Source organism: Limanda limanda, chromosome 1 (genome assembly GCF_963576545.1).
Source record: "Limanda limanda chromosome 1, fLimLim1.1, whole genome shotgun sequence".
NCBI lineage: Eukaryota > Metazoa > Chordata > Actinopteri > Pleuronectiformes > Pleuronectidae > Limanda > Limanda limanda.
This window is the reverse complement of record NC_083636.1, coordinates 33,581,790-33,605,913: the sequence shown is the minus strand read 5'-3', so window position 1 is coordinate 33,605,913 and position 24,124 is coordinate 33,581,790. Positions and strand designations below refer to the sequence as shown.

Here is a 24,124-nt window from a genome sequence, read left to right as displayed (position 1 = left end):
CCTAGGATCGATAAGGACGAGGGGGCTACTGTACCAGAGAGAAGATGTTGGAGTGGCAGTCCTCAAGGCTTGCCCCGTTAGCCACCCAATTCGCCGACGTAGTCATAATTGTCCGCCGTTGTTGGGGTCGTCAGCGCTGGGCATGTCGAAATCCTACATCGGTATCCAGCACCGAGCAGGGCTGACGAATCTGTCCCTGCTGGATTCCACGCGTCCGCTGCCACAGATTAACAAAAGGAGGTCCAGATAATAAGATAGATGTCGGGTAGAGGATTTGGGCGTATTGGTTAAAAAAAAAAAAAAAAAAAAAAAAAAAATAGAAGTGCTAGAATGCATCCATGAAGACCCCCACCTCTTCCTCCTCCTGTCCTCCTCCTCCTCCCCAGCAGATCTATAATGTTGTAATGTTTGTAAATCCGGATCAAAACATTGTTGCAGCCACAATCCAGGTCAAGCGATTCCAAATGTGGCCACTGTCCGCGGCGCAGGACGCAGGAGCGGGATCCATTTCAATCCACACACACACAAACACACACAAACACACAGGAGGAGGATCAGCCTGTTTCCATATCAGTCTTTCCGCTCATAGTTTTAATTGTGAAAAAAAAATAAAAATAAAATAAAGAGCATAATCCATTGGAAGGCGGAAAAAAATCCCTCTACCCTTTCCCCCAAAAAAATGTTAGAGCCAGAACTTCTTTTTTTTTTTTTAAAAAGACAAATTACGCACAGGCAGCTCTGCAAAACAATTAACTTAAGAGGAGGCGGCGTCGGAGCTTCGTGCAGGATCTGATTCCGGCTGCTCCACACGCTGATGCACCACTTGTGATAGTTTTCGAGAATTGCATGAGCTATTTATAGCCTCCTTTCTTACCACAACCTCACAATGTAGCCCCGACTGGCTCGAACACACTCACACACACACACACACACACTCACACAAACAGGAATGTTTAATCCCTCTGTTGCAAGTGGAGGGGGGGTCTCTGAGGGAGGGGGCGGTCAGACGAACAAGCTCCCCCAGTCCAGTGCTCCTCCGTGGCGGGGAGGACCGAGTCGGGTTCCCGGTGCTAAACCCCCAAAAACCACGCGTCTTGTGTCTCCTCCACCTCCTCCTCCTCCACCAGGAGAAAGGACGACCAGCAGGCTCCTGTAAGACGGACGTGAGAGGAAGAGAAGAAAAAAAAAAGCCCCTTCCTTCCTTCTCAGTTTTTATATCATTACGAAACGTCCTCTCGCCACAGCGCACCTCGTGGTTTCTCTAAATGAAAAGGAACGTTTCACACGCAGGAGTGTCAGAGTCCTGGCTGCCCGCCGCGGAGGGGCTCCTTCAGTAGAAGAAGAAGCAGATCGACATTTAGAAGCGTGTGTCCTCCTCCTCCTCCTCCCTGCTCCTGCTCCTGCTCCTGCTGCTGCTCCTGCTGCTGCTCCTCCTGCTCCTGCTCCTGCTGCTGTGATTATTGAATTAGAATCCTGGGCGCGTACACGTGATGTCAGCGGCTCCTCCTCGGTGTCTATGTGGGAGAATAAGTGGAAGTGTGCGTGTATCCGGACTGTGTCATGTCTGTTTGTCTTTTTTTTTCTACGCGAAGCTCCGCCGCTCTAGCGTTGTTTCCCTCCCTCTCTCTCTCTCTGGCTCTCTCTCTCTCTCTAGCGCTCCCTCTCTCTCTCTCTCTAGCTCTCTCTCTAGCGCCCTCTCTCTAGCTCTCCCTGTCTCTCGCTCTCTCTAGCTCTCTCTCTCTGTCTCTCTCTCTCTCTGTTTCTCTCTCTATCCCTCTCTCTCTCTTTCTCTCTCTCTCTCTCGCTAGCTCTCCCTCCCTCTCTCTCTCGCTCTCTCTCTCTCTCTCTCTCTCTCTCTCTCTCTCTCTCTCTCTCTCTCTCTATCTAGCTCTCCCTCTCTCTCTCTCTCTCTAGCTCTCCCTCCCTCCCTCTCTCTCTAGCTCTCTCTCTCTCTCTTGCTCTCTCTAGCTCTCTCTCTCTCTCTCTCTCTCTCTCTCTCTCTCTCTCTCTCTGTCTCTCTCTCCCTCTCTCTCTGTCTCTGTCTCTCGTCCAGCCCACCACGCATGGTAATGTAATGGCGGTCGGAAGCGTACACTACCCGAGACTCTGCCTTCCTATTCGGCCAAGTTTGCGCCCACGTGACCAAAGTCTGGGATTACAGTATTGTGTGTTTTTTTGTGTGTCTTTTGACGCGAGGCACGTCGTGGACATGTTTCTTCTTTTTGTCGTCACACCGCTTGTTGTTGTGGTTGTTTCTGATCTGCTGCTTCTGCTCCCACACGTCTGTTTAAAGTGCCCGAAGAAAGATCGCATTCATATTGTGTGTGTTGTGTCTTTTTTTGTGTGTTTCCCCCTCATCACTGCAGGGTGTCACTGTGTGATGCATCGGTTACATAATGAAACTGTGTTCTCACAACAGAGGATGTGACAGACTAGAGGTCAGAATGACTTACTGAGCTCATACGGTTTCATAAGACACATCTATGTGGGTTATGGTCTTAACACTTTAATATATACACAGACAAAACAGTATGAACCACTATGAATCTTATTTAAATTAAGTATATATATATATTTTTTGCAGTTATGTTTTTTGGGCCGATACTGATATTAGGAAGAAGCAATACTCTCATACCAATATATCCGCTGATGTCATTATTAAACTCTTATGTAATAGAGGCTTGACATTCTGCTAATCCTCATCATAAATAAAAAAAAATGCATTTATAATAAATAATACATTAATTATAAATAATAATAAATACAATAATAATAATAAATACAATTATTATTAATTTTAATAAATACAATCAAAAATACAATCAAATAAGGAAATAAACATGAAAACACATCTTTCCTGGATTGTTTATTCTTTAAACTAGAAGCTATTACATCAGTCAATACCAGTCTGTGTGTAAACGGGTGGTGTCGGCTGATTTTTATCCTCCTATCGATTGGTTATATCCAGGGCCGTAGTCAGGAATTTAGTGATACTGAGGTCATTATAAGGTGATGTCCCCTAACGACCCCGCACCACCCTACACCGAGAAGTTAACTCGTCATGTTTTTATATTATATGAACATAGACTTATATTTATTGAGTTAATCATGTTTTTCATGTGATGACCCTGAAGAGGATTGTCTCCTATACTCTGCAGTTCTGCAGAGCCTTGTCACATTGTTCAGCTCTTTGGTTTTGACAGTTTTACTGCTTTACTTCCCTCTCACTGTTCTCACCCATCTTGTTTTACTGCAGCTCCTGGCAGTTCTCAGCAACAACAAAAAAAATGCTAAACCTGCTGTATTCTGTAGCCAACCTGCCCAATAACGTGCCCAGCACTAAACAACAGAAAGACAATGTTATAAACTGGCTGGTGACAAGATGGTGCATTTAGTTGGAGAGGCAGACCTTTCCCTCTGGAGTTGGTGGAGAACAAAACCGAGCTAAAAGTAGAGTGAATCCAGGAATAACATTTCAAATGAATTTCAAGTGACTTTATGTCAGTGTTACAGTTACAGATTTAAAGTGGCCTGAAAGAAAAGTCCAGCAATGCAGTTATTCAAGTAAATTGTTAATCTTTAAATCAATAAGTGCTTACAAACCCAACAAATTGATTGCACTTGTTCCAGCAGTTATTTTATTTTATACATGACTTAGTTATTTCCAGGAACTTATTACATCCGGTAAAATAGAAGTCCTGTATTATTTTGCTTGTAAAATTTAGACGTTCTTGAATATACATGTGAGGGTTAACTTCCTACATGATTACTACACCACACAAATCTTCACAAAAAATACTATAGTCCATGATGTCAGTCAACTCCATTGTATAGCTATGAAGCTGGATATAGGCTACCATAACATTATAATAATTCAATTTGAATCATCCAGTGAAAATTCTGGTCAATCGTTCGTACTTTTTAGTTCAATAAACCACACCAGTGTTGTTACAGGTATACAGCTGGAGGTTTTGCTTACACTGTCTATAAAAGTGTGTTTCAGTTGTTCTCTGTTCTGAGGGGAGATTGAAGGTTGCGACCTTTGAGGCCGTAGAGCAAAAGATTATGAATATAACCACAGTTTCCTGCGGTAGACGGAAGATGCCAGAGTCAGAGAAAGAGCATCAAATATTTGTGTTGTTATCAATCATTTATTAGCCATTATATGCACTTTACTGTGTTGTGTTTGTGTTTTCTTAACGTCTGGTTTTACCAAGGTTATAGATTGAAAGATCATCGTACATTTCATTACATTTGTCAACTGGATTTTGACCCGTGAGAGAATGTTTTTCTCACATCGTGCAAACAAAACAGCGACAGCTCAGAATGCCTCTCATATAATTTGAATCATGAATAAACAGGAAAATGAACAGTCAATAGCTGCAGACCTTTACACATGGATTCCCTTCGAGGTTTTTAAAAAGATTCAATAGTGAATTTATTTAATCTTTTCAGTTCATGTTTATCCGTCAATAACCTTTTTATCCTTCAGTCACATTGTCCCTCACAAACGATTAAACGTATCACACCGAACTGAATAAACCTTTTTCATTTTAAGTCATGAAGCTGCAATGATTTAAAAAAATAACATTTATACTATAATCAGGTTCTCTTTCCAAGGTTTTACTCTGCATGAACATTCAGCTGAGACAAGAATATAATCACTAACACACAGTTATTAATAAAAAATCATCTCCCAGTCAAGATTTATATTGACTTCAGTTACCATCTGTACAAATAAATAAATAATAACAATCTGAGAGACGTCGTCATTTCAGCAGGAAGTTCATCGCTGCAATTTACATGAAAAGTGAGAAATTATATAAAAAACTGCTGGATTGTTATGGATTTGTGATAATTGTTTAGATATTTCCGGTTTTTTGTCATATTTCAATGAGAAATACACAAAGTAAAATAAAGGGAGTAGAGCATGGTGGAAATAGAAGAATAAGAAATTCATTTAAATATAAAAATATGGGAGGAGACAGTGGTGCAGTATTTAGCACTGTTGCCACACAGCAAGAAGGACTTTGGTTCGAATCCCAGTTGTTTGATCTAAGTACAAGAATCATTATTATCAAGTAAATATACATGATGTACTGCTTTTGTTTTTATGTTGTTGTTCTGGGAGCCTCACATTTTCCCAGGCAGACATGTGAACATCAACCCGCCATCATGTGAAGTGTACAAGCGGATGCACACTGGCAGTAGTTGCATTTCTACTGTATAATTCATAGGTTGTTCCAGGCGGACTGCAGGATCGTTTCTTAACGTAAGATATGGTGCCATGTAAGTGTAAATCCAGCTATTTATAGACAACTGTTCCTTTATATCCTCATAGAATGACATATCCAATCCATTATGACATAAGTCTCATATTAATCACTCGGTACAGCTTTATGTATGTGAGGAAACAGCTCGCAGCTGGTACATATCGCCACAGAGAGGGAGCCTTTAGTCCGGTGATTCCTCCTATATCTGAGAAACGGGAGTGAGGGAGGGTATGAATCAGATGGATGAGCGAGGGCTTAGCCTGGCGGTTATTGATCCTTTGGCTCCTGGAATGATCCACACCTCATTTGAAGACTTTCCCCCCCCTCGCTTTTGTTCGATACCTCCTTAAAGAGTTTGAAAAGACTCTCACACACAGTTTGGCACGCTCGGGGCCGAGCTGATAGGATGCGATACCATCAGTTGGAATAAATCTATTTCAATATGGCACGAATTTCCCCTCATCAGGCCCCCACTGGCTTGATGTGTGTGTGAGGAGAGAAGATGCATCACCGCTCTGATTAAAGATAATACTGCGTGTCAGACAATCTGTTTAGACATGTTCAGAATGGAGGCATTTATGTGTGAGTTTAATGGATGGGTAGTGTGGCTCTCTGTAAGTATTTGTCAACCTTTCATTAAGTCTCCGATCAAAGTGCCACAAACTATGAACACATGCTCACTTGAACAGGCTGCGTGCAGTCGTATGCACAGCACATAAATGTTGTTCACAGTTTTAATGGTATTTGCAAATGTTTAACCTTGTTAAAATAATTTTTTTTTTAATTGTTAGATAAACCTACAAGTCATAATTAAGGTTATAATACGCAGTTCTTATGTTCAGCTTTTAAAAGTGGATCTTTATGCAAGCCAGGACAGAACAGGTCTTACTGCCCAAACTAGTTTATACAGTGACAGCCAGCAACTATGTAGTTAACTGACAGGGCTAATGGTAGCTAATTTATTACACATTTGGAGTCAAGAGTAAAAACACGTTAGATTTGATACTATTATTTACACAAATAAACTGCATCAGTAACTCAACTTAGGTTAGGGTTTGCAGAATACCCAACACATTTAAATTTGTATTTTTCAGACCAAGTGATTGAAAGTTGAGTTCAATATGACATCTTAAAGCTCTTATTCTTTAAAGTTGCATCACAGTTTATGATGTTACAGCGACTTCCTGTTTACATATTTGGTTATTTTTTTATTTGACACGGCCACAGATGTTTCCTGTACAGTCATTTACACCCTGAATGTTACTGGCATGTTACTCGCGGGCTCATCTTAAGTTTAAATGTTGCAACCACGTTCAGTTTAATAACTTGTCTGAAGTAGCTTGTAGCTGCTTCTTGGATCCGCCACCTTTATCGATTCCTCTTCCTTGGCACATAACAGGCACATCCACCAAGTTTCAAGACAATTGTTTCAGTAGTTTTTGCTTAATCCTGTTAGCAAACAGAAAAATGCTACTAAAAACAGAATCTCTTTAGAAGAGGAAATGATGCTAAACCCTGTATAGCCGACAGGCACATCAGACGGGACCTTTTTTCTAACCTTAAAACCCGAGTTGTTCCAAAGTTGGCAGAAAATTGTGTGTACTTGTTGGATCCCATTGCTCATTGTCAGAATTTGATTTCAGGGCCTTTAAAACATTGCAAGTACATCATGATAATAAACATCCTTTCTACATGTCTCTCCACATGTTTTGCATATGGCTAACTGTTGGAGTGCTCATTATTAATTTAGGATGCGTATATTGCAGAGGATTATGCTCGCACAGGCATGGAAGGGTGTTTATCGCTCATACCCACAGAGGAACGGGTTTTTCTTGAGAACAAGCACTAGCTCGCAGTATCTTCATTAGAGATTGATGGATCACCGTGCGCTAAGTTAACACACACCTAGCAGCAAATTCTCTCCATAAAATCAGATGAGAGTTTCTCCTCTGTTCGCGGCTCCAATACCTCTCTGGCATTTCCTGGAGCGCGGAGAGAGTCTGGCTGAGAAGAATAGATGGTGTGCATTATAATGAACATGGGCTGACACTGCCCCATCCATCATTCCACCCAGGAAAATTATAGCCGTGCCAGAGAGAGAGAGAGGGAGAGAGAGAGACTTTAAATCACAGCATGTCTGCAGGTCCTCTCAGACTGTCATCAGCTCATTGTTGTTGTTTTTTAACGGCCCGGTCCACTTCTACTTTTGCTCATATAAGATACAATCTGAGCCGCGCTGTCACTTTACTGTATCTCCACTGTAACTCTCTTTGTGTTTGTTGCCATGAATATGCTTCCGTCTGTTTGCACTGATCCGCTGTCTTTGTTCCGATTCACTCGCCAACGAGACTGGATTATTTTCTTATCCTGGAATTGGAGCCTCAACTGACGATTACATTTTTTTATTATAGACTCAATCTGTTCATTATATTTACAGGTAATCAATGAGTCTATGCTATGGCAGAATATAATGGAAAAATTACCATCACAAGTTTGCAGAGCCCAGGATGGGGTCAGTAAAATTGCTTCCAACCAACAGTCCAACATCATATTTCATTTCAAATGATAAAAACCATGTTATTCTAGACGAGGATGTTTTAAGCAATGAAGTGTCTGCCTGTCCTTCAGTAGGTCGGTCCATGCCTGAAATATCTAGACGATCACTGATACATCTCAACAAATAGAGGATGGATTCTTGGTCTCCAGAGAATTCATTGTAACCATTTAACATTAATGGTTCACGTCGCACCATCACCACCAAAAACCAAGAATTCACACTGGCAACCACGAGAGGCGGAGGACTAGTGGCAGAAACATAGACTATGGGCAGAAAAGGTCTCTGGTTCGTCTCTGGTTCGACTCCACAGAGAAACAACAGAAAGACGAACCTGGATTGATCTGTCCAAAAATCCAAGAGGATTCTCCCTACCCTGTCTAGTGCCCCTGAGCAAGGCACCTTACTCCCCCAACATCTGCTCCCCGGGCGCTGTACATGGCTGCCCACTGCTCTGTGTGTCCTGCACCAGATGGGTTAAAAGCAGAGGTTAAATATCCCTCCTTGCATGAGTGTGCTTGTGCATGTCTGTGCATGTGTTTGGGACAAATAAATGTATCTTAATTCTTTTTTTTTCAAACAATATACAGTGACTGCAAAACATCTTGATCCCCCTCTGGTGGCCGGCTGCAGAATAGGAAATAGATTGTGCCTCCTCCATGTTAATAGACGGGACATGGACCAAACTAAAAAGTCAAAATACATACTTTTTAAATTTTCCACAAAGATGGTTTCTGTGAGTTTAGGTATAGTTCTTATACTGATGCTTGTTCAAGTGTGCCATGTTTCATGAGTTTCACTATTTGATGCCATAAGACCGAGTGAAATCTTGTGATTGACAGTTCAGACCGACTCGTGATTGGTGGAGCAGGACTTCTCTTCCACGTCTCCGCACCCTCATCACCACTGCACAGACTCCGGCTGACGTCCCCAGTGCAAGACAGCAGCGTGTGGACAGGGAATATTCTTCTTTCTAAAATACATAATTTTGTGTTGATTAGCTAAACACATTGCCTCAACAGTAAATTCTAATTTGCTCATTTACTCTGTTATCTGGTATCATACATTTTAATATCCCAATAACCTTGTGGTGCCGCTGTACTTGACTACAAATGGCCTGTCTGTCTGTCGGCAGAGACGCTGCACCGACCATGATTCCCTCTCCCCTGTGAGCCCGCTAAACCCAGTATAATTCATCCTGATACTGGTTTTGCTCTCGTGTGAAGCATAATTTAATCACGCTGAGTACTCTTTTTGGGCGCCTTGTTATAACAAAGGACACGCTGGAGGTGACAGTGTGTTTGTGTGTACCTCTGGGTGTGTGTGTGAGCCTGCGAATGCAAGTGATTCACTCCAGCACCGGGAGGACTGTTGTAATGGTGTTTCCACAGCATATTGATTTCACAATGAGCAGACAATGTCTTTGTAAGATGACTTGAGAGATGGGAAATTAGATGTTATCTCATAACAACAGAGGATGAGGAATCATTAGGTGGGTTATCTGATTGTGGAATTATGTCAAGCTGTCAAACTCACAGATGATGTGTCTGCTGCGAGCCTCCTCTATCGCTGCAGACAGGGATGATTACCACAGATACACTGTGACCAGTAAATCAAGTGCAAGTTGGTAAACAAAATATGGATTTTAATTTAAATTGCAAATAGAAGCTTAAAGTTATGCAGCGTAGGAGACAGCCTGAAGGTTAGAGCAAGGCCTTTAATCCCCCGTTGCCCCAGTAAACCTCCTCAGTGGCCACTATAGAAACATGGTTGAGTTGCACATTTCAACCTGCAAGTGGAAGACTATAGCCCGAGCCGTGTGCGGCGCTTTCATGTAGAAAGATTACCACAGATAGTGTGCTTTAAGTGACCAGCCAGCATTTCCACTTGGCTGCACCCTCTGATGCCACCTGAACAGAATTCACTAGGAGCCTTCAAGCTCCTCATGCATAATGTATTGCTGAAGGTCTGCTCAGTTTTCACATTCTCCTAATTCATTTCACAAAGAGAGAGAAGGAGAGAGCGCTCGGCCCCCATTCAGAGCAAACTGCCTCTATCACTGTACACTGTCAAATCAGAAATCACCGCTTCACCACTGACACTTTCTTGGTGGGATCTAACACCAGTGTCTATCAGTTTGCCTTCAATCTTTAAAGAGGATTATTAAAGCTGATACATATTGACCCACATGCATCCCAATCCTGCCATTATGTCATCAATATAAAGGATCTTATTTCTTAAACTCAGAGGATTAAGGTTCTGACTGTATTAGGCTATATTGTACTTTATCAATCTATTAAACGTAATTGTCTCTATCTTTTGACTTTTTTCATTGGCATTTTTACCTTAAAAATTGTATTTTATGTGGCACAGCACTGTTTCTTCAGAGCAAGGAGGTTTCAGGTTTCAATCTCAGCTTGATGGGCGTTGTTTGTCTCTCTATGTTGGCCATGGCAACTTGTCAAGGGTGTACCCCCCCCCCCCCCACTCTCTCTCCCAGTGTCTGCTGGGATTGGCTCCAGACCCTGCTGGGAAAGTCAAAGGTTAAGCGGATTAGATAATGGAATTGATATCGTATTTATCATCCTTTTGTTTTAACCAGTTTTGATTCATTGAATGAATATAACGCTTGCCTTCATTTCCTAAATCTAGTATTTCAAATTAAATCTCCAACTGTACAACACCAATTATGTGCTAATTTTACCCCCTGTCAACAGTAAAGAGCTTGATCAAATCGACATCAGAGAATAATCCAGCAGAATTCTCCACGCTCTTTGTTTTCGTGTCTCAGAGACAGAAACTGATATTTATTAGTCTAATGCTCAGTGACACAGCTCTGGCTTTGCCCTTCATTCTTCTCCCGTTTTTTTGTTTCTTTGCCTTATTTCTTTTGTGGCATGATTTGATGTGCCACGATTGTCTTTTGTTTCTCCTCCTGCTCACACATCACAAAACCATTCATGAAAATCAATCTAAACATAGCCCCTCTCGTCTGTTCTTTCAAAACGTAGCCTCGTGCTGACCTCAATAAATCGACCGGTGAGCATTAAACATTTCTGTTAGTGCCCTTAAAGTGGCCTTTCCACAGACATAGTCCTTCATGAAGGAGGGAGTGCGGGTCTGTAAATGTGTTTGGGTGTGTGTGAGAGAGAGATTGAGAAAGAGAGGGATGGCAGTTTAGTCACCACTATTACTGTAATAATATTAATAACATTATAGTCATGCCTGTTGCTTAAGACAGTTTCTGATCATTTCCTGTTATTTGTTTGTTTAATGGGGTGGGTTTGCTCAGTCTTCCATCTTATCTAATGAAAGAACTGGATCAAATCCACATTTTTTAAAGAGGAAAGTACAGGTTTATAAATCAACAGCTGAAGTTTTTAGGCTTTTACTCGTAGGAAGTCAAGTTACTGATTGGTGGGGAGAGATGGATTCTATCCCAGCATGCACCTCAGGCCCAGGGGACCTCGGCATCCATGGCCCACATCAGTCTGGTATGCAGCCCTCATCCAGACAGTATTCACCAGGGACACTTACTTTTCTTCACCTGCCGTACTTTTCATAATGTCACTTCCAGCTTTCTCAGCTCTCGTGCAGAATGTGCTACATAGTCAGTAGAGTAGTGGAGTAACTAAGTAGATCTCAACTCGGAATCCACACACAGCACAAAAGCAATGAAGAAACCATCCTCCACCAAAGACGTTGTTTGTGTGTAAGCAGTATTACGCTAAAACAACAAAACAGATTCCCATGACATTTTTAGGAGGGATGAGGTGATAGTTTTCCAAAATAATTAATTATAATTAATGGATCCTGGTGATTAAAATCCAGCATGTTTTGGGGATTGAAATGTATGACTACATCATAGAGTGGTGTTCTTACTTAATCGACTTTAAGCCACGTTTCCTTCAGGTGTGTTTAAAAGAACAGGTGCTTGAGACAAAGAATAAGAAGAAGCAAGATGAAGATTGACACGTTTATTTTCTGTATCTTTAGGCAGAGAGAGAAGAAGAATCATAAAATGAAGCGGCCCTAGTTGCCAACAATGGATTACAGTTTGTTTGTTATTATTAGATGTTGGGCTGCAGAAGGGTTCACAGGTTAATCTATGTCAGAGCACACAAGGTTAAATAAAATAATATTTGCGAGAATTGAGCCCAAACAAGGAAACTCAAGTGAGGGTTCTATTTAAAAAAAACAAGCTTGTTCACTTTGTACTTATATGGACCTGACAGTTAAAGAAAGGTGGATTAGAGGAGACATTATGAAAATAAATTTCAGATTGCATGACTCTTGTGTTCTGGGGTCACAATTAAATGGAACAGAATAACACATGAGCTCAAATTATTTCAATATTGCCTCCAATTGCTTGAACTATACTTTTTTCCTTTTGATTACACTTTCATTAAATTAATGTGTTATGATTATGGTAAAAATTCATGTTTCATGAAAAACAGAATTCCATGTTTTATTAGAGCAAATATATAACCAGTTTTATTTTAGTATGTTTTGTAATGTAATCATACACACACACACACACTTTGTCAACAGTTGAGTTGCAGTGTGTGCGCAGTGAAGCCAATAAGCCTACGTGCACTTATGTGGATACAAAACAGGATTTGTGTCTAAATTATATCTGAAATGCAAACATTGAATGTTGCCATGCAGCCCATACTTCTTTTTTGTATGTTTGCTCCTCCTGAGTGAGGGCTTGTTTTTCTTTGCATCTGGCTGTATGGATATGAGCGAGGGCCGTGGGGGTGGGAGAAACTCAATGGCTGGGAATTCCTTGAAAAAAAAAAGAAGCAAAGCACTGAGACAAGTGAGAAGGAGAGAGGGAGGTCTTTTGGCCACTTGTGGCCTTCACAACCCGGGCACAAATCATAGAGGGACATGGCAATCGGAGTGACAGATGAACAATGCTCCCATTTTCCAACCCCCTGTGAACAGGCCCATCCATCATGGGAGGGGAGATTAATTCAATTCATCAGCTTTTTGTCTCCTTGGGCCCCCTAATGCCACCTGATATTGCTCGAGGGGGACTTATAAATGTTTGTTGGTTGATCCGAGCCCGCTTGCTTGACTCTGAAATTAAAACATTACTCTTTACAGTAGGCAGCGGTATCACTAACAGTCTGGCGGCCATGCCATGATTCTGATGAAGATGACGTCTTGTGAAGAGGAAAATGTTTGCTGAAGGCAGCAAAAACAACAGCACGTCCTTGAGCTTGCAAAGTGAGGAGAGCTTCAGTGAGGACGACTCAGTGCAAGTCCTTGTAAGTGTTTGAATGAAAAAGCTGATTCATCACTGAAAGAATGCATCAAGGCGTGATGTAAACTACCTTCAGGCATATTATTTAAACAATGAGCTGTCTATACCCTCATCAAGTTTGGGCAACTTAACTCCAACTAAAGAATGTGTCTTTTCCAAAACCCACACAAACATTACTGAGGCCAGAGATCCACTCATTGTCTTACATGATTAAAAAAGTGTAATTTTCAAATATTTATCACTATTAAAGTTATGCTCTCAGATAAACACTACTGAACTCGGTCTGAAGTTTGAGTGATTGGCATATTACTCAAAGAGTGAGTCAGTGAATTTGCTGGTCACACAGAAATAGTGAACCTGCGGTAGAGTGCAATATGCGGCTCACTACTGAGCATAGCTGTAGTGTTGCAAATGTGAAGCATGGCACGAACACAATGTTAGGGGCGACCTCTAGTGGCCATAACAGCAACCAACTAAAAGTGATTCCATAGTGTGGATCAGAGGAAGCAACATCCACCTCTTTTCACCTTCAATGGAAAACATTGAGTTAAAGGCCTTCAGAGCATCTTCATCCGCAAGCATCATGAACCACTATACCCATACGTGCAGCTGTGGAGAAAAACTTCATTTTGAAAAACATATATACAATGATGACAATACAATTAAAAAATTGTCATCAGTTTGTCAAATCATGCAATAAAAAACAAAAATATATAACATAACAAACCTGAGTACAGTATAACTTGTCTTATTTTAAAAACCAGTAGGAGGCTACGAACTTAAACTACTGAACAGAGAACATGCACACACACAGGTCTTAACCAAATTGAAGCTCTTGTCAAAAAAAATCTATTTGACAAAGACTTTTATTTGGAATTCAGTGTGTATCTAAACAAAAAAAGTCTGTATCCATTTAAAATCGGTCACAACACAACAGCCACAACTGAAACAGATGTTATGAGGCAAATGGTTTTAACAATTTAGACATGCTCGAGCAGGTAGTCTTTTCAAATCAAATAAATTACAGAAGAACTTGCCGCACTTACCATACACATCTATTCTAACAGCTGATTTTTATGACAGCAAAAGCAAGCAACTGTCACATTTATTTATTCGCGCACTACTGTTGAGAATAATATTTCCTTTGTTAAAATAATCTATTGTAACTTTAAATAGTGTATCCCACCAAGGTCCTGTAGTCCCCCTATTCAAACAAGCTGTAACAAATTGCACACTCACATATCAATCTCCTAAATATTATCTCGGCGGAGGTAATAAATTGAGAAATGAGACACCTTAAAGCTTACTTCTCCACAAAGTTAACTTTTATTTGTATTTACGCGACGAGCTGCTTCTGCCGCTGGTAGTAGATCCTGCCTCCTCTCCAGACACACAGGTAGTAGGCCGTGCTCAGACATCCCACGATGGACACCAGCAGGACCGTGACCCCCAGGCCGATTTTCCACACCACTGACACACCTTCATCCGAGGCTAATGAGAAACAACAGTGCTCAGTGCGTGTGGTCAACGAGTGTCATTCATGTTCCCGATCAAGCACGATGCCCACCTTGTTCCTCGACAGCATGCGGCTCTGGATTAGTGAGCAAGGCTGGGTCCTCCACCAGGATTTGGTCAGCCACTCCTGCTGGTTCGTCAGGCCATGACCTCTCCTCCATTGACATAGGCTGTACAGCTGTGTAGTCATACTGAGGAGAGTAATCAGCACTAATCCATATGTCCGGGATGTATGGATGATCGCCTGGTAACGTTTATATATGTCAGGAGGATGAAACTAAGGGAACCGTGTGCAGTGTGTTCAGCCACAATGATCCAACCTTCATCTAACACAAGATAAACATGCTTTTCTTACCTGACTGACCAGACGATGCAGCCAGAAGCGACAAGAACACAAGGTTAAGCACCAACATAACTGCAGCCACTGACGGGTGTCTCTCCTTTCTTTTATGTGGGCCCCTCATCTGTAGAAGTGAGATCAGCTGTGGCCTCCTGACTCAATCAGGATCAATGACTGGACTCAGGATCTCAAGGCCCGAGCCCAGTTTGAGTGTCTCCCATTTCATTGGTTCAACCTTCCAGAGAATTACACCTTTCGTCTTAAAGTGGCGGTGTGTGTGGCGCTCAGGGAGATGGAAGCTGTGGCTGCAGGGAGAGGAGGCTTTGCCTTTGAAATCACACTGAAGTGAGGTGCTTCTTTTGGAGGGCTGAATGCTGACGGTGTTGACGAGAAAAACATTCTCCAAATTGGAGTTGTCACTCATGGTTTCCCAAAGCTACAAAGTAACTCTGATTTACAGGTTGTCAGTACTTTTACTGTAACAGCAAGAATATTGTCATAAAAAGCTATGAAAAATAGACTTTTTTGTTTGCCTGGTCAATCTTTTTTTGTGAAGATCGGTCAATGTGAACATGTTCTAGGGGTATCGGGGGGGCACCATTGAGCCATTTGCCACTCCCCTTGAAAATTCCTCCAGAATACGTCAATTTTCTCTACTTTCTAATTTTCTGCAGATTTTGTTAAGAATTTGAGCATGTTAAAGCCCTCAAAAAGCCAATTCATTTGCCTGACAAATAATAATAATAATCCTTACAATTTCAATAGGGCCTCACTGTCTGTCAGTGCCTGTCAGTGCTCGGGCCCTAATAAACTCTACAGGAGCTTGACAGAAAATTGTATTGCAGCTGATCAATGACACATAAATCAGGATGTTTCTGTCATTACATCATTTATTACATGACAGATTTACAAGTTGTTTTTCTCCAGTGTCTTAGAATTTACTACAGAATACGAGGATAGCTGAATATGTTGGTGTCGGCTGTAGAGCATGAAGCATTTAACAGCAGCTTTCGCATGAGCAAAAAAATCTCAATAACTAATAACTAATAAAAATAACTGAGCTTGAGGTTAGATACTTTTTTACCCGGGTGAGAGGGAAAATATGACTCATTAAAACCCACTTCCAAACACACGACCACATATAAAAAAAGGCAAAAATAAAATGTTCCAAAAAAATAAACCGTTGTTTCTCTTCTGCAGCACGCAACAATACAAACTACAGGGAAGTTGTGCGTAAAATCTGAAATGTTAAAAATTATCTGAGTTCTCACAATGTGCTTTTCTTCAGTGGAGTGTTGACATATCACAGCAGAAAAAGCAAATGTTCAACTAATAACCAATAATCCATTGAAAGTTCAGTGTGTAGAATCTAGTGACATCTAGTGGTGAAGTTGCAGCTGAACACCCCTCACCTCACCCTCTTCTTCAAAGCCTTCAGTTGTCATGAGAACTCATCAAAAGGTGTTTAGTTTGTAGTTTGTGAAATGTAAAAAAAAAACATGGCGGCCTCCGTACAGAGGACCTGCTCCCGATGTAAATATAAAGTATTTAAATATAAAGGGCCCATTCTAGGGTAAAGAAAAAAATCGTACAATTAAGATGAGACACACTGATGAAAACATCACGAAGGTTATTTTATGTTCAATTTCTACCAATAGATCCCTGTAACCCTAACTTACACACTGAACCTTTAAGGTGTTGATTCTGGAGCCTTTAGTACACATACCTTGTGCTTTTTCTGCTAAGACAAATCTAATTAACATGACAAAGGTTAAGTGGGTGATAATATCCAATGTTACAAACACTGGAACCCTGAGGACACGTGTTTCAATCACAAAAAATACCAATAAAAACATAATCACTGTTTAAACGGCCTTGTGACCTGATGTGATTATTAAATACCGTTAAATAGGTTACAAGAGTGAACAGTACCAGCATGTAGAAATAATGGCAACTGGTGCATCCCCAGTTTTCACAATCCTCTCTGTCAGCAGTTCTCCCTCCATGACAGACAACCACATCCTTCATAGCAAAGAGAATATGGTGCACAATAAACTAAAGTTATTGCTTAAATGGTACACTGGTGTATACTGACACAAAAAAAAGCGATTCACAATTTGTTCCTCTTTTGTCTCAAATCGACAGCTCATTCAAACGTTATGAAACTAATTTACCAAATCCCTTTTAATTTGCAAAGCTCATGTATGTACACTAATGCCTTATTTCCTGTTGCATAGTTCAGCATGAGATACAGTTTATTATATGGCTCCTCAAAGAAAAGCAGTGGCAATAATTTACATACAGTATGTGATTATTACTAAAGAAACCCCTGAAACTATCCCCTGCATAGAAATACACTGACCTTCACAGTGTGCAACGCTACATTTAATGTGCTTATACAAGATGAGTTTTCTGCACCAAGGCAGAAAAGCTACTCAGATTAATTGTATGACACTTAAACAGCTCATGAGTTTAAGGTAGGGTTGGTAAGTTGTTTCTGAAACACTTCATCATATTTGTTGAAATCCTCTTAACGTCTCGATGGCCATCAACAAATAAAACGGATGTAGTAAGCCGGTGTCTGTGGCGCTCACCTAACTGTAATAAAGACGACTGCTCATTTCACTCTGACAGCATGAAATGATCGGCTGGCGTTCTTTATCACTGACCGACCCGCCTGCCTGCACTCACTGCACATGACCGGAGTCTTCAGCTGGAGAGACACATATCTCTGAAGTAATTAGAAAGCCAGACTCATGGAAAAGTTGTCTTCTAGCAGTCGTCAGGCAGTGAGTGTTCATGTGTTTTGGGGGGGTACCTTTGATGAGAAGGCAGGTTAGAGGGGCTGGGGTGTATCGGTTCAATTTTGTGTGGCCTGTTCTTTTTCAAGTATTTCAAGAATTACCAACCCTAGATTTACACTTTTTCTCTGATGTAATTAAACCCCAACATAAACCAATCAGGGATTTCTACCGTTTTCACACAACAAAATGTCACAGTATTACCACAACAGGAGTGTCTGATAACAAACTTTCTAAATGAATGGTCTCATTATTACTACCTGATGGTCCAACAAGTATTCTTACCTTAATAACATAACCATATATTACACTATTCTACTGTATATAGAATCATATGGACCGTAATCCTGGTGTAAAATGTTCCCAGTGCAAATCTTGGCTCCTGTGACCAACAATGCGGTAGAATCAAACAATGGAAAAGTGCATCGGAAAAAACAACAATTCCAAAAAACACAAAGAAGAAAAAAAAACTGTGACAAAGTTATACTGGGAGAAGATAAAGAGGGACATCATTGCAAACTGGCTTTTTGGCCGGTTGTTTACAGTATCTCTGAATACGGCTGGTTTGTAATGAATCTCATGAGGTGAGGCTCTGCCAGGCAGAGAAACAGCTGAGGGCAACCTCGGAGGCAGTTTTCACAATGATAGAAATATAACGGTACACTGTGACCCTGCTGAAGAATTTTCATATAAGCAGTGTCTCTCTTTCCTCTGTCAAGCAGAATAATAATACATTTTCCATATTTTTTACATTCCTTTTTAAACTTTTTTTGGTGTTGCTACCCAGATTGCCCTGAGAGGTTAAAGGTAAGGATCCCTAGAGGGACATTTCACAAAGCAGGATTTCACTTTTAACAACTAAACTGCTACAACTTTTTTAATATAATTCAGAAATATATTTATTATATGTCTTGTATACTGTGTATACTGTGAAATCTCCCTCCATGAAATCCTTCTGTACACATCTTTACTGCTTCACAGCGGTGGATAATCAGCCCAGGTCTGTGTACACTGGACCGGTCTCGGCTCAGGAAGGGGACAGTGTTTCCAGCGAGGGTCCTTCCTCATTCGTGTTTCTCTCCCGCATTGTAGACTTTCCGGAGGCTGGCATCCAACAGGAAGTCCACTGACCTGCAGGGTACAGAGTGGAAATTTTGTGATGACACAGAAGTTTCAAAACTTCCAGCAATGTTACAATATATGTAAAAACTATATTTAATTTAATCCAGCTCTCAAATTAAACAAATCTCAAAAGTAGTTACACTGACATTGATTACAACAAATTAAAAAACGTATCCTGTTTCTGGTAGATAAAGTATTGAAAAGCCCTAATTTATGGCATCTTTTCCTGTAAATATAAATGTATATAACATGCTTTAGCAATAAAATTAAAACCACAGTTAAACATTAGAAGATGCAGCAATTTCAGATCAAACTGTTCACCATCTGCAATCAGCCTCACCCTTAAAGTTAAAGCATCCACCCACTTACATAATCCATGCACACTGAACATATACAAGCAGAAACACAGACACAACTTGTGCCAACCTGTCTATGGGAGTGATGATGAAGGGGATGGTGGAGAGGCCGATGGCTGTGGTGGTCCACTTGCGGACAGACAGAGGCAACTTGGTGGTTCTGCCCAGCAGGTAGAGCGATCCGGCACACACGCGGTTAATGGTGAAGCCCGGGATGATCACAGAGGCGAGCGCCTGCCACACAAACGTGTCCACCACTGCTGCGGCTATCCGTGTCGTCTTCCCTGGGTTCTCCCCGTGGGCCTTTAGGAACAGATGGAGGATCAGGAATGAGAGTAGAAATAGCTTCTACAATCAGATCAGATAACAACACTCACTTCTGAAACTGTATCAGTAACAAACAACCCAATGGCAGAGGATCACAACTTAAAGATCAAGTGAACTTTTCCCCAACGGCAAATCTATTTATAACAAATGTTATATTGATCTCATCTGATCTGAAGCCTGGTTTCTGATTGTTTGATACTGATCTATTTTCAGCTAAATTAAACTTGGGGATACACAAATTAATGTAATAATTGAATACTGATTTGGACAAAAGTTGCTACCTTCCTTCTTCCAGCCTGTTTATTTAGGGACCTGGTTTCTATTTGATCTACAAACAGTAGCAGTTCAAACAAAGACAGGTTTTCTTACTTAAATTCTTACTTAATTTGAATGAAAAAAATTAGACTATGGTCTCTCTCTAATGTCTCCAATTCTTTCATCTTACAACTCGAGCTGAATGTAACCATAATAATTCATATCTTTATTGATAAATCTGCCAATTATGTTTCTCAATTACGTGCAAACACTTATATTTTCCCTCAGTCTAAAAACTGCATACAAATATATTTTTCTATTCAACCAACAGTCCAAAACCTCAAGATCTTACATTTTCTACCATAGATGACAAAAACAAATGTTAAATCCTGACATTTGAGAAGCTAGACCCAGAAAAAGTTTGGCACTTCTACATAAAAATTCACCCAAATCATTCATTATTAATAAACCAATGAATCAACCTTTTGTGGCAGCTCAACTTGTAGGAGCCAGTCAACAAAGATGATGTTGACAGAAGCTTTATTTATAACAGCAATACAAATGTGACCATACCGGTCAATAACACAAACATTCCTATCTTACCAGAGCTGCCTTCTTCCCTTTGTCCACAGCGTCAGCAGTAACGTACACAGTGGCCACAGCATAGGTTCCTCGCACCACACTCACTGGCACCAGAGCCCGAAAGGCCTCCCCAACCTCATTGGCATAACCTGTGGACATAGATACAGAAAATGAATGTGAGAATTGAACCCTCTTAGTGTCTTGTAAATGCATCATACCCGTAGTTAGCCTCACTGCTAACACATGAAAAGGCTTGGACCTATAAAAATAAACATTAGAGTTGAGTTTTTCTGTCATCTTCAGTTTGGGGAAGTGCCAGAACTATTTAAAGAGCTCAGACTTCACATGTAAGGGAACTCAGACAAATACATTGCTTTGTATTTTTTTTATATTTTCAGCATTACATTCCCCAGTTTCCAGAACATGTATCCTGAAATATACAAGAGACCTATAAACCTTTGGAAACTGAAGGTACATCCACTCGACGGTGGGATGAATTAAATGTCCTTGATCTCTTATTACAAAGTCACCTGTGCCATACATCACAGTACGTATGTAAATCACAGATTAAAATGAACTGCAGTCACACAGGGAGCCTTATCTTTGGTTCACTGGTGACAGAACCAGCAGAGCATGGTGGAGTCAGATTCTGCTGCTGTCGAGTGTCTCTTTATAATGGTTCTGCAGGATGCAAACACAGCACTTTACTGGTCTACCTGTCCTGAGGAAAACACTCGTGTGACAGGCAAGAAGACCTCAGTCAATTAAATGAAGCCTGGTGACAATTCATCATCTCAATCACTGGATGTCAAAGAACAGCTTCTCGGTTTGGAGTTGGACTTCGATAATAAAAACGTCAAATTCATCATCTTTATTCTCCACTTAAGGCAATCAAATTGAGATTTAGTACATGAATCCTCTTTATTACTTTATTACCCCTCTTTATTACTGGATTAGGTAACACTGACTACTTTAAGTCCCGCTTTTATGGGCAGCGATATATAAAAGATTGAATAAAAAAGAAGTCGGTGTTTGAAACAAACAAATGGTTGTAGGACAAATGAAGTAAGAATTCAGCTTGAAAAACATTAGCTGTTGCACATATCCCTAAATACTGATAAATACTGGAAAGCTGGCAGAGGTTTTCATACTTAAACCATGAAATGAAATGTGAACTCTTGGATAAGGAGCTACAGAAGCACTGGTTTGTACAAGGTGATAAAAGTTAAATTTGTATGAGAGTGTGACAGCAGGGGGAGTTAAGATAAGATTATGTTCCAGCTGGGCATTTAGTCAATAATAAATTACACCTTGCCCTGGCATAAGACAATGTTATCATGCATGAGCAAAGGGTTCAGATTACCTGTAGTTAGTCGACATTAACCCAGTGGACAGTGAGACATGCAGGGGTGTTAGAACGAGAGATAGTTCACAGGAAGTGACAGAATAGCCGGGTTTAGGTGGCGAGGAAATCTCACAATAACTGTGACTGTAATCCAGGAAATAACAGACAACTGTGCTCAGCAGCTAAATCCAGTCTCTGATCTACAGCTCACATTTTAGCAACATGGGATTTTTTTAGTGTAACCCGGTGAGCTTGAAAGAAGCTGTTATCTACGAGGATATCACACATTCCTATCTCTGCTCCAATGTTAATCCAATCACAATTACCCTACTGTATATTACCACTAAAACACTTTGATCTACAAATGTGCACCATTGAGGGGGTGGACCCACTATTATACTATGTTAGGTTGCTAAAAAATACTTCAATGGTCAATGCCTGAGCCGTCACATGAAAAGTAGTAAGCGCATCAGGAACAGGACAGATGGTACAGAAATCAAAGCGGCCACATTTCTGGTTAAATCCTGTCCTGGTTGCGTAACCACTATTACAGTTTCTCCATGTTGGAATCCACTGTATCCAAAATATGTCTGAAACTAAAAGTACACTGCAGTTCCCAATCACAGATACAAAGAGACAGTGGATAAAAAACATTGGCTCATTATAACACAAATATTATTCAAGTAGCTTATACACAAAGATTGTAGGAAAATTATTCTGCTCTCCTGACGGTTGGGCAAGAAAACAATCGATAATTATCGCTATATAATTGTCATCAATGGGAATATAACAAAAGTCCAATATATAAATTTGCTTATACACAATGGCGGGGGGTATGATTGATAAATATTAGATAAGATAATAATAATAAGATAATTGATCTGAACCTTAAAGAATAATCACAACTTTGACTCAGGAGAAAACATCTGTCTTAAAACCACAATAACAGTCACGTCAGTAAACTTTATTAGTTTACTTTATCTAGATGGTAATTGTACACTGTTGTATGAGTTCTGCTCTTGTGCATGTCTCATATTAACACAAACATCATTCAAATTACACAAAAACAACAGAAAGATGTTTTATGATTGCAGCACACATGAAGGATTAATGATGGCAGCTTCTGATTTTATGAGGGATATAAAGTGACTGTAAAGTATCAGAGGTGATATGGGGGGGGGGGGTGAATTGTACAGTGCTGCAGCATGTTCGATGCCCTTCACTGTACAGACAGGAGCTCAATGATTCACCAGTGAGAGGAGAACAGATCCTGAGCTGGATCACTGAGGTGTTGAGTTTCCAGTCTCGTATCTACGGGCGTTCCTTCGTGGTTTTGTGAGTCACTGCGACGACTTGCACAACTACCTGCAAACGAGACCAGACTGGAGCCCCACACACACACACAAACACTCAGCCGGTGGAAGGAAACACAGCAAGACATTCAAGACTATTCTTGGACGTGCGTTGTGTCCTGTGGAGACTAAATGTCCTTCAGGTTCGGCTATAAATAGAAGTTTAAAAGAGTGGTTAGCCTGTGTTAGCTCGCTAGCTAGCACTCAGCTCCAGGGTCACACACCGCGGTGGAGCCTGTGCGGTATGTTCAGGTTCACACAGAGATAACTCAATGATAAATTCAAACAGTCACATACCGAGGAAGCGGACCCATGTGTCGCGGTAGATATCGACCTCTTTGCTCGTCTTTTCTTCTGCGGGATCCATGTTTATTTGCTTTTACTCCATCCCCTCTGGTTCGGCACTACTACTGCTGACTTCCCGTAGGTGGTGGAGTGTCAGAGCAGGAAAAGCCCACACGGAGCAGGGGCCGTGAAGGGGGCGTGATTTCACCCACAGAATCCAACTGGCTGCAGATACGAAAAGGATCCAGAGTTATGTAGTGACTCATGATGTAGAAATCCCAGACAATATACTATTATCTGGTGATTTAAATTGTTATTTCTTGTCATCACAACTTTTAGTTTTATTTGGCTTATTCAATTAGAAAGTAAAAGGTTAACAGAATGTTTAAAAACACTCAAAACATGGACAGATGTGTGGTTATAAAAAGATCAGGATCCCTAAAGGACATTCAAATTAGATTCAAGATCATTACTATTACACTAATTCCAAAGGCCCTTGATTTTTGTGATGTATTGTGTAAATAAAGACACAATCAGACAAGTTAAGATAAGTTAAGATAAGATAAGATAAGGGGAAATGTTTCAGCAGCAAGAGTCAAAAGAGAAGAGATCACGAGGGTCACGGGATACTTTTTCCAAGAAACTGTTAGAAAAAATGCAATGTTACCGGAAACTTCATTTGGAAAAAAAGGCTGAGTGGAGAATAGATGTTTCAGAAACTTACAAAAAAGCTGCAATCTGATCA

At 40.7% G+C, this 24,124-nt stretch overlaps 2 protein-coding genes across 2 annotated transcripts in view; both read right to left on the bottom strand.

Moving 5' to 3' along the window:
- LOC133011131 (mediator of RNA polymerase II transcription subunit 13-like) overlaps window positions 1-280 on the bottom strand; it is a 75,404-nt gene extending 75,124 nt beyond the window's left edge. Inside the window, exon 1 of the mRNA XM_061078840.1 lies at window positions 35-280. Within this exon, the coding sequence (XP_060934823.1) occupies window positions 35-106 (72 nt within the window). The 5' untranslated portion in view covers window positions 107-280. The remainder of the gene's footprint in view (window positions 1-34) is intronic.
- Window positions 281-16,567: 16,287 nt separating this feature from the next.
- mtfp1 (mitochondrial fission process 1) lies at window positions 16,568-23,514 on the bottom strand. Its single transcript, XM_061070401.1, has 4 exons — window positions 23,392-23,514; window positions 20,419-20,546; window positions 19,304-19,536; window positions 16,568-18,886 (listed from the first exon to the last, which is right to left on the bottom strand). Exons 1-4 carry the CDS (start codon window positions 23,459-23,461, stop codon window positions 18,820-18,822), a joined length of 498 nt encoding a protein of 165 aa, XP_060926384.1. The 5' UTR covers window positions 23,462-23,514; the 3' UTR covers window positions 16,568-18,819.
- Window positions 23,515-24,124: the final 610 nt, after the last annotated feature.

Coding starts and splice junctions, on each gene's coding strand:
- mtfp1 (XM_061070401.1), bottom strand. CDS start 23,461: ATGGATCCCGCAGAAGAAAAGACGAGCAAAGAGGTCGATATCTACCGC. Junction 20,547..23,391: donor CACATGGGTCCGCTTCCTCG/GTATGTGACTGT, acceptor CTATGTCCACAG/GTTATGCCAATGAGGTTGGG. Junction 18,887..19,303: donor ATCATCACTCCCATAGACAG/GTTGGCACAAGT, acceptor TGTACCCTGCAG/GTCAGTGGACTTCCTGTTGG.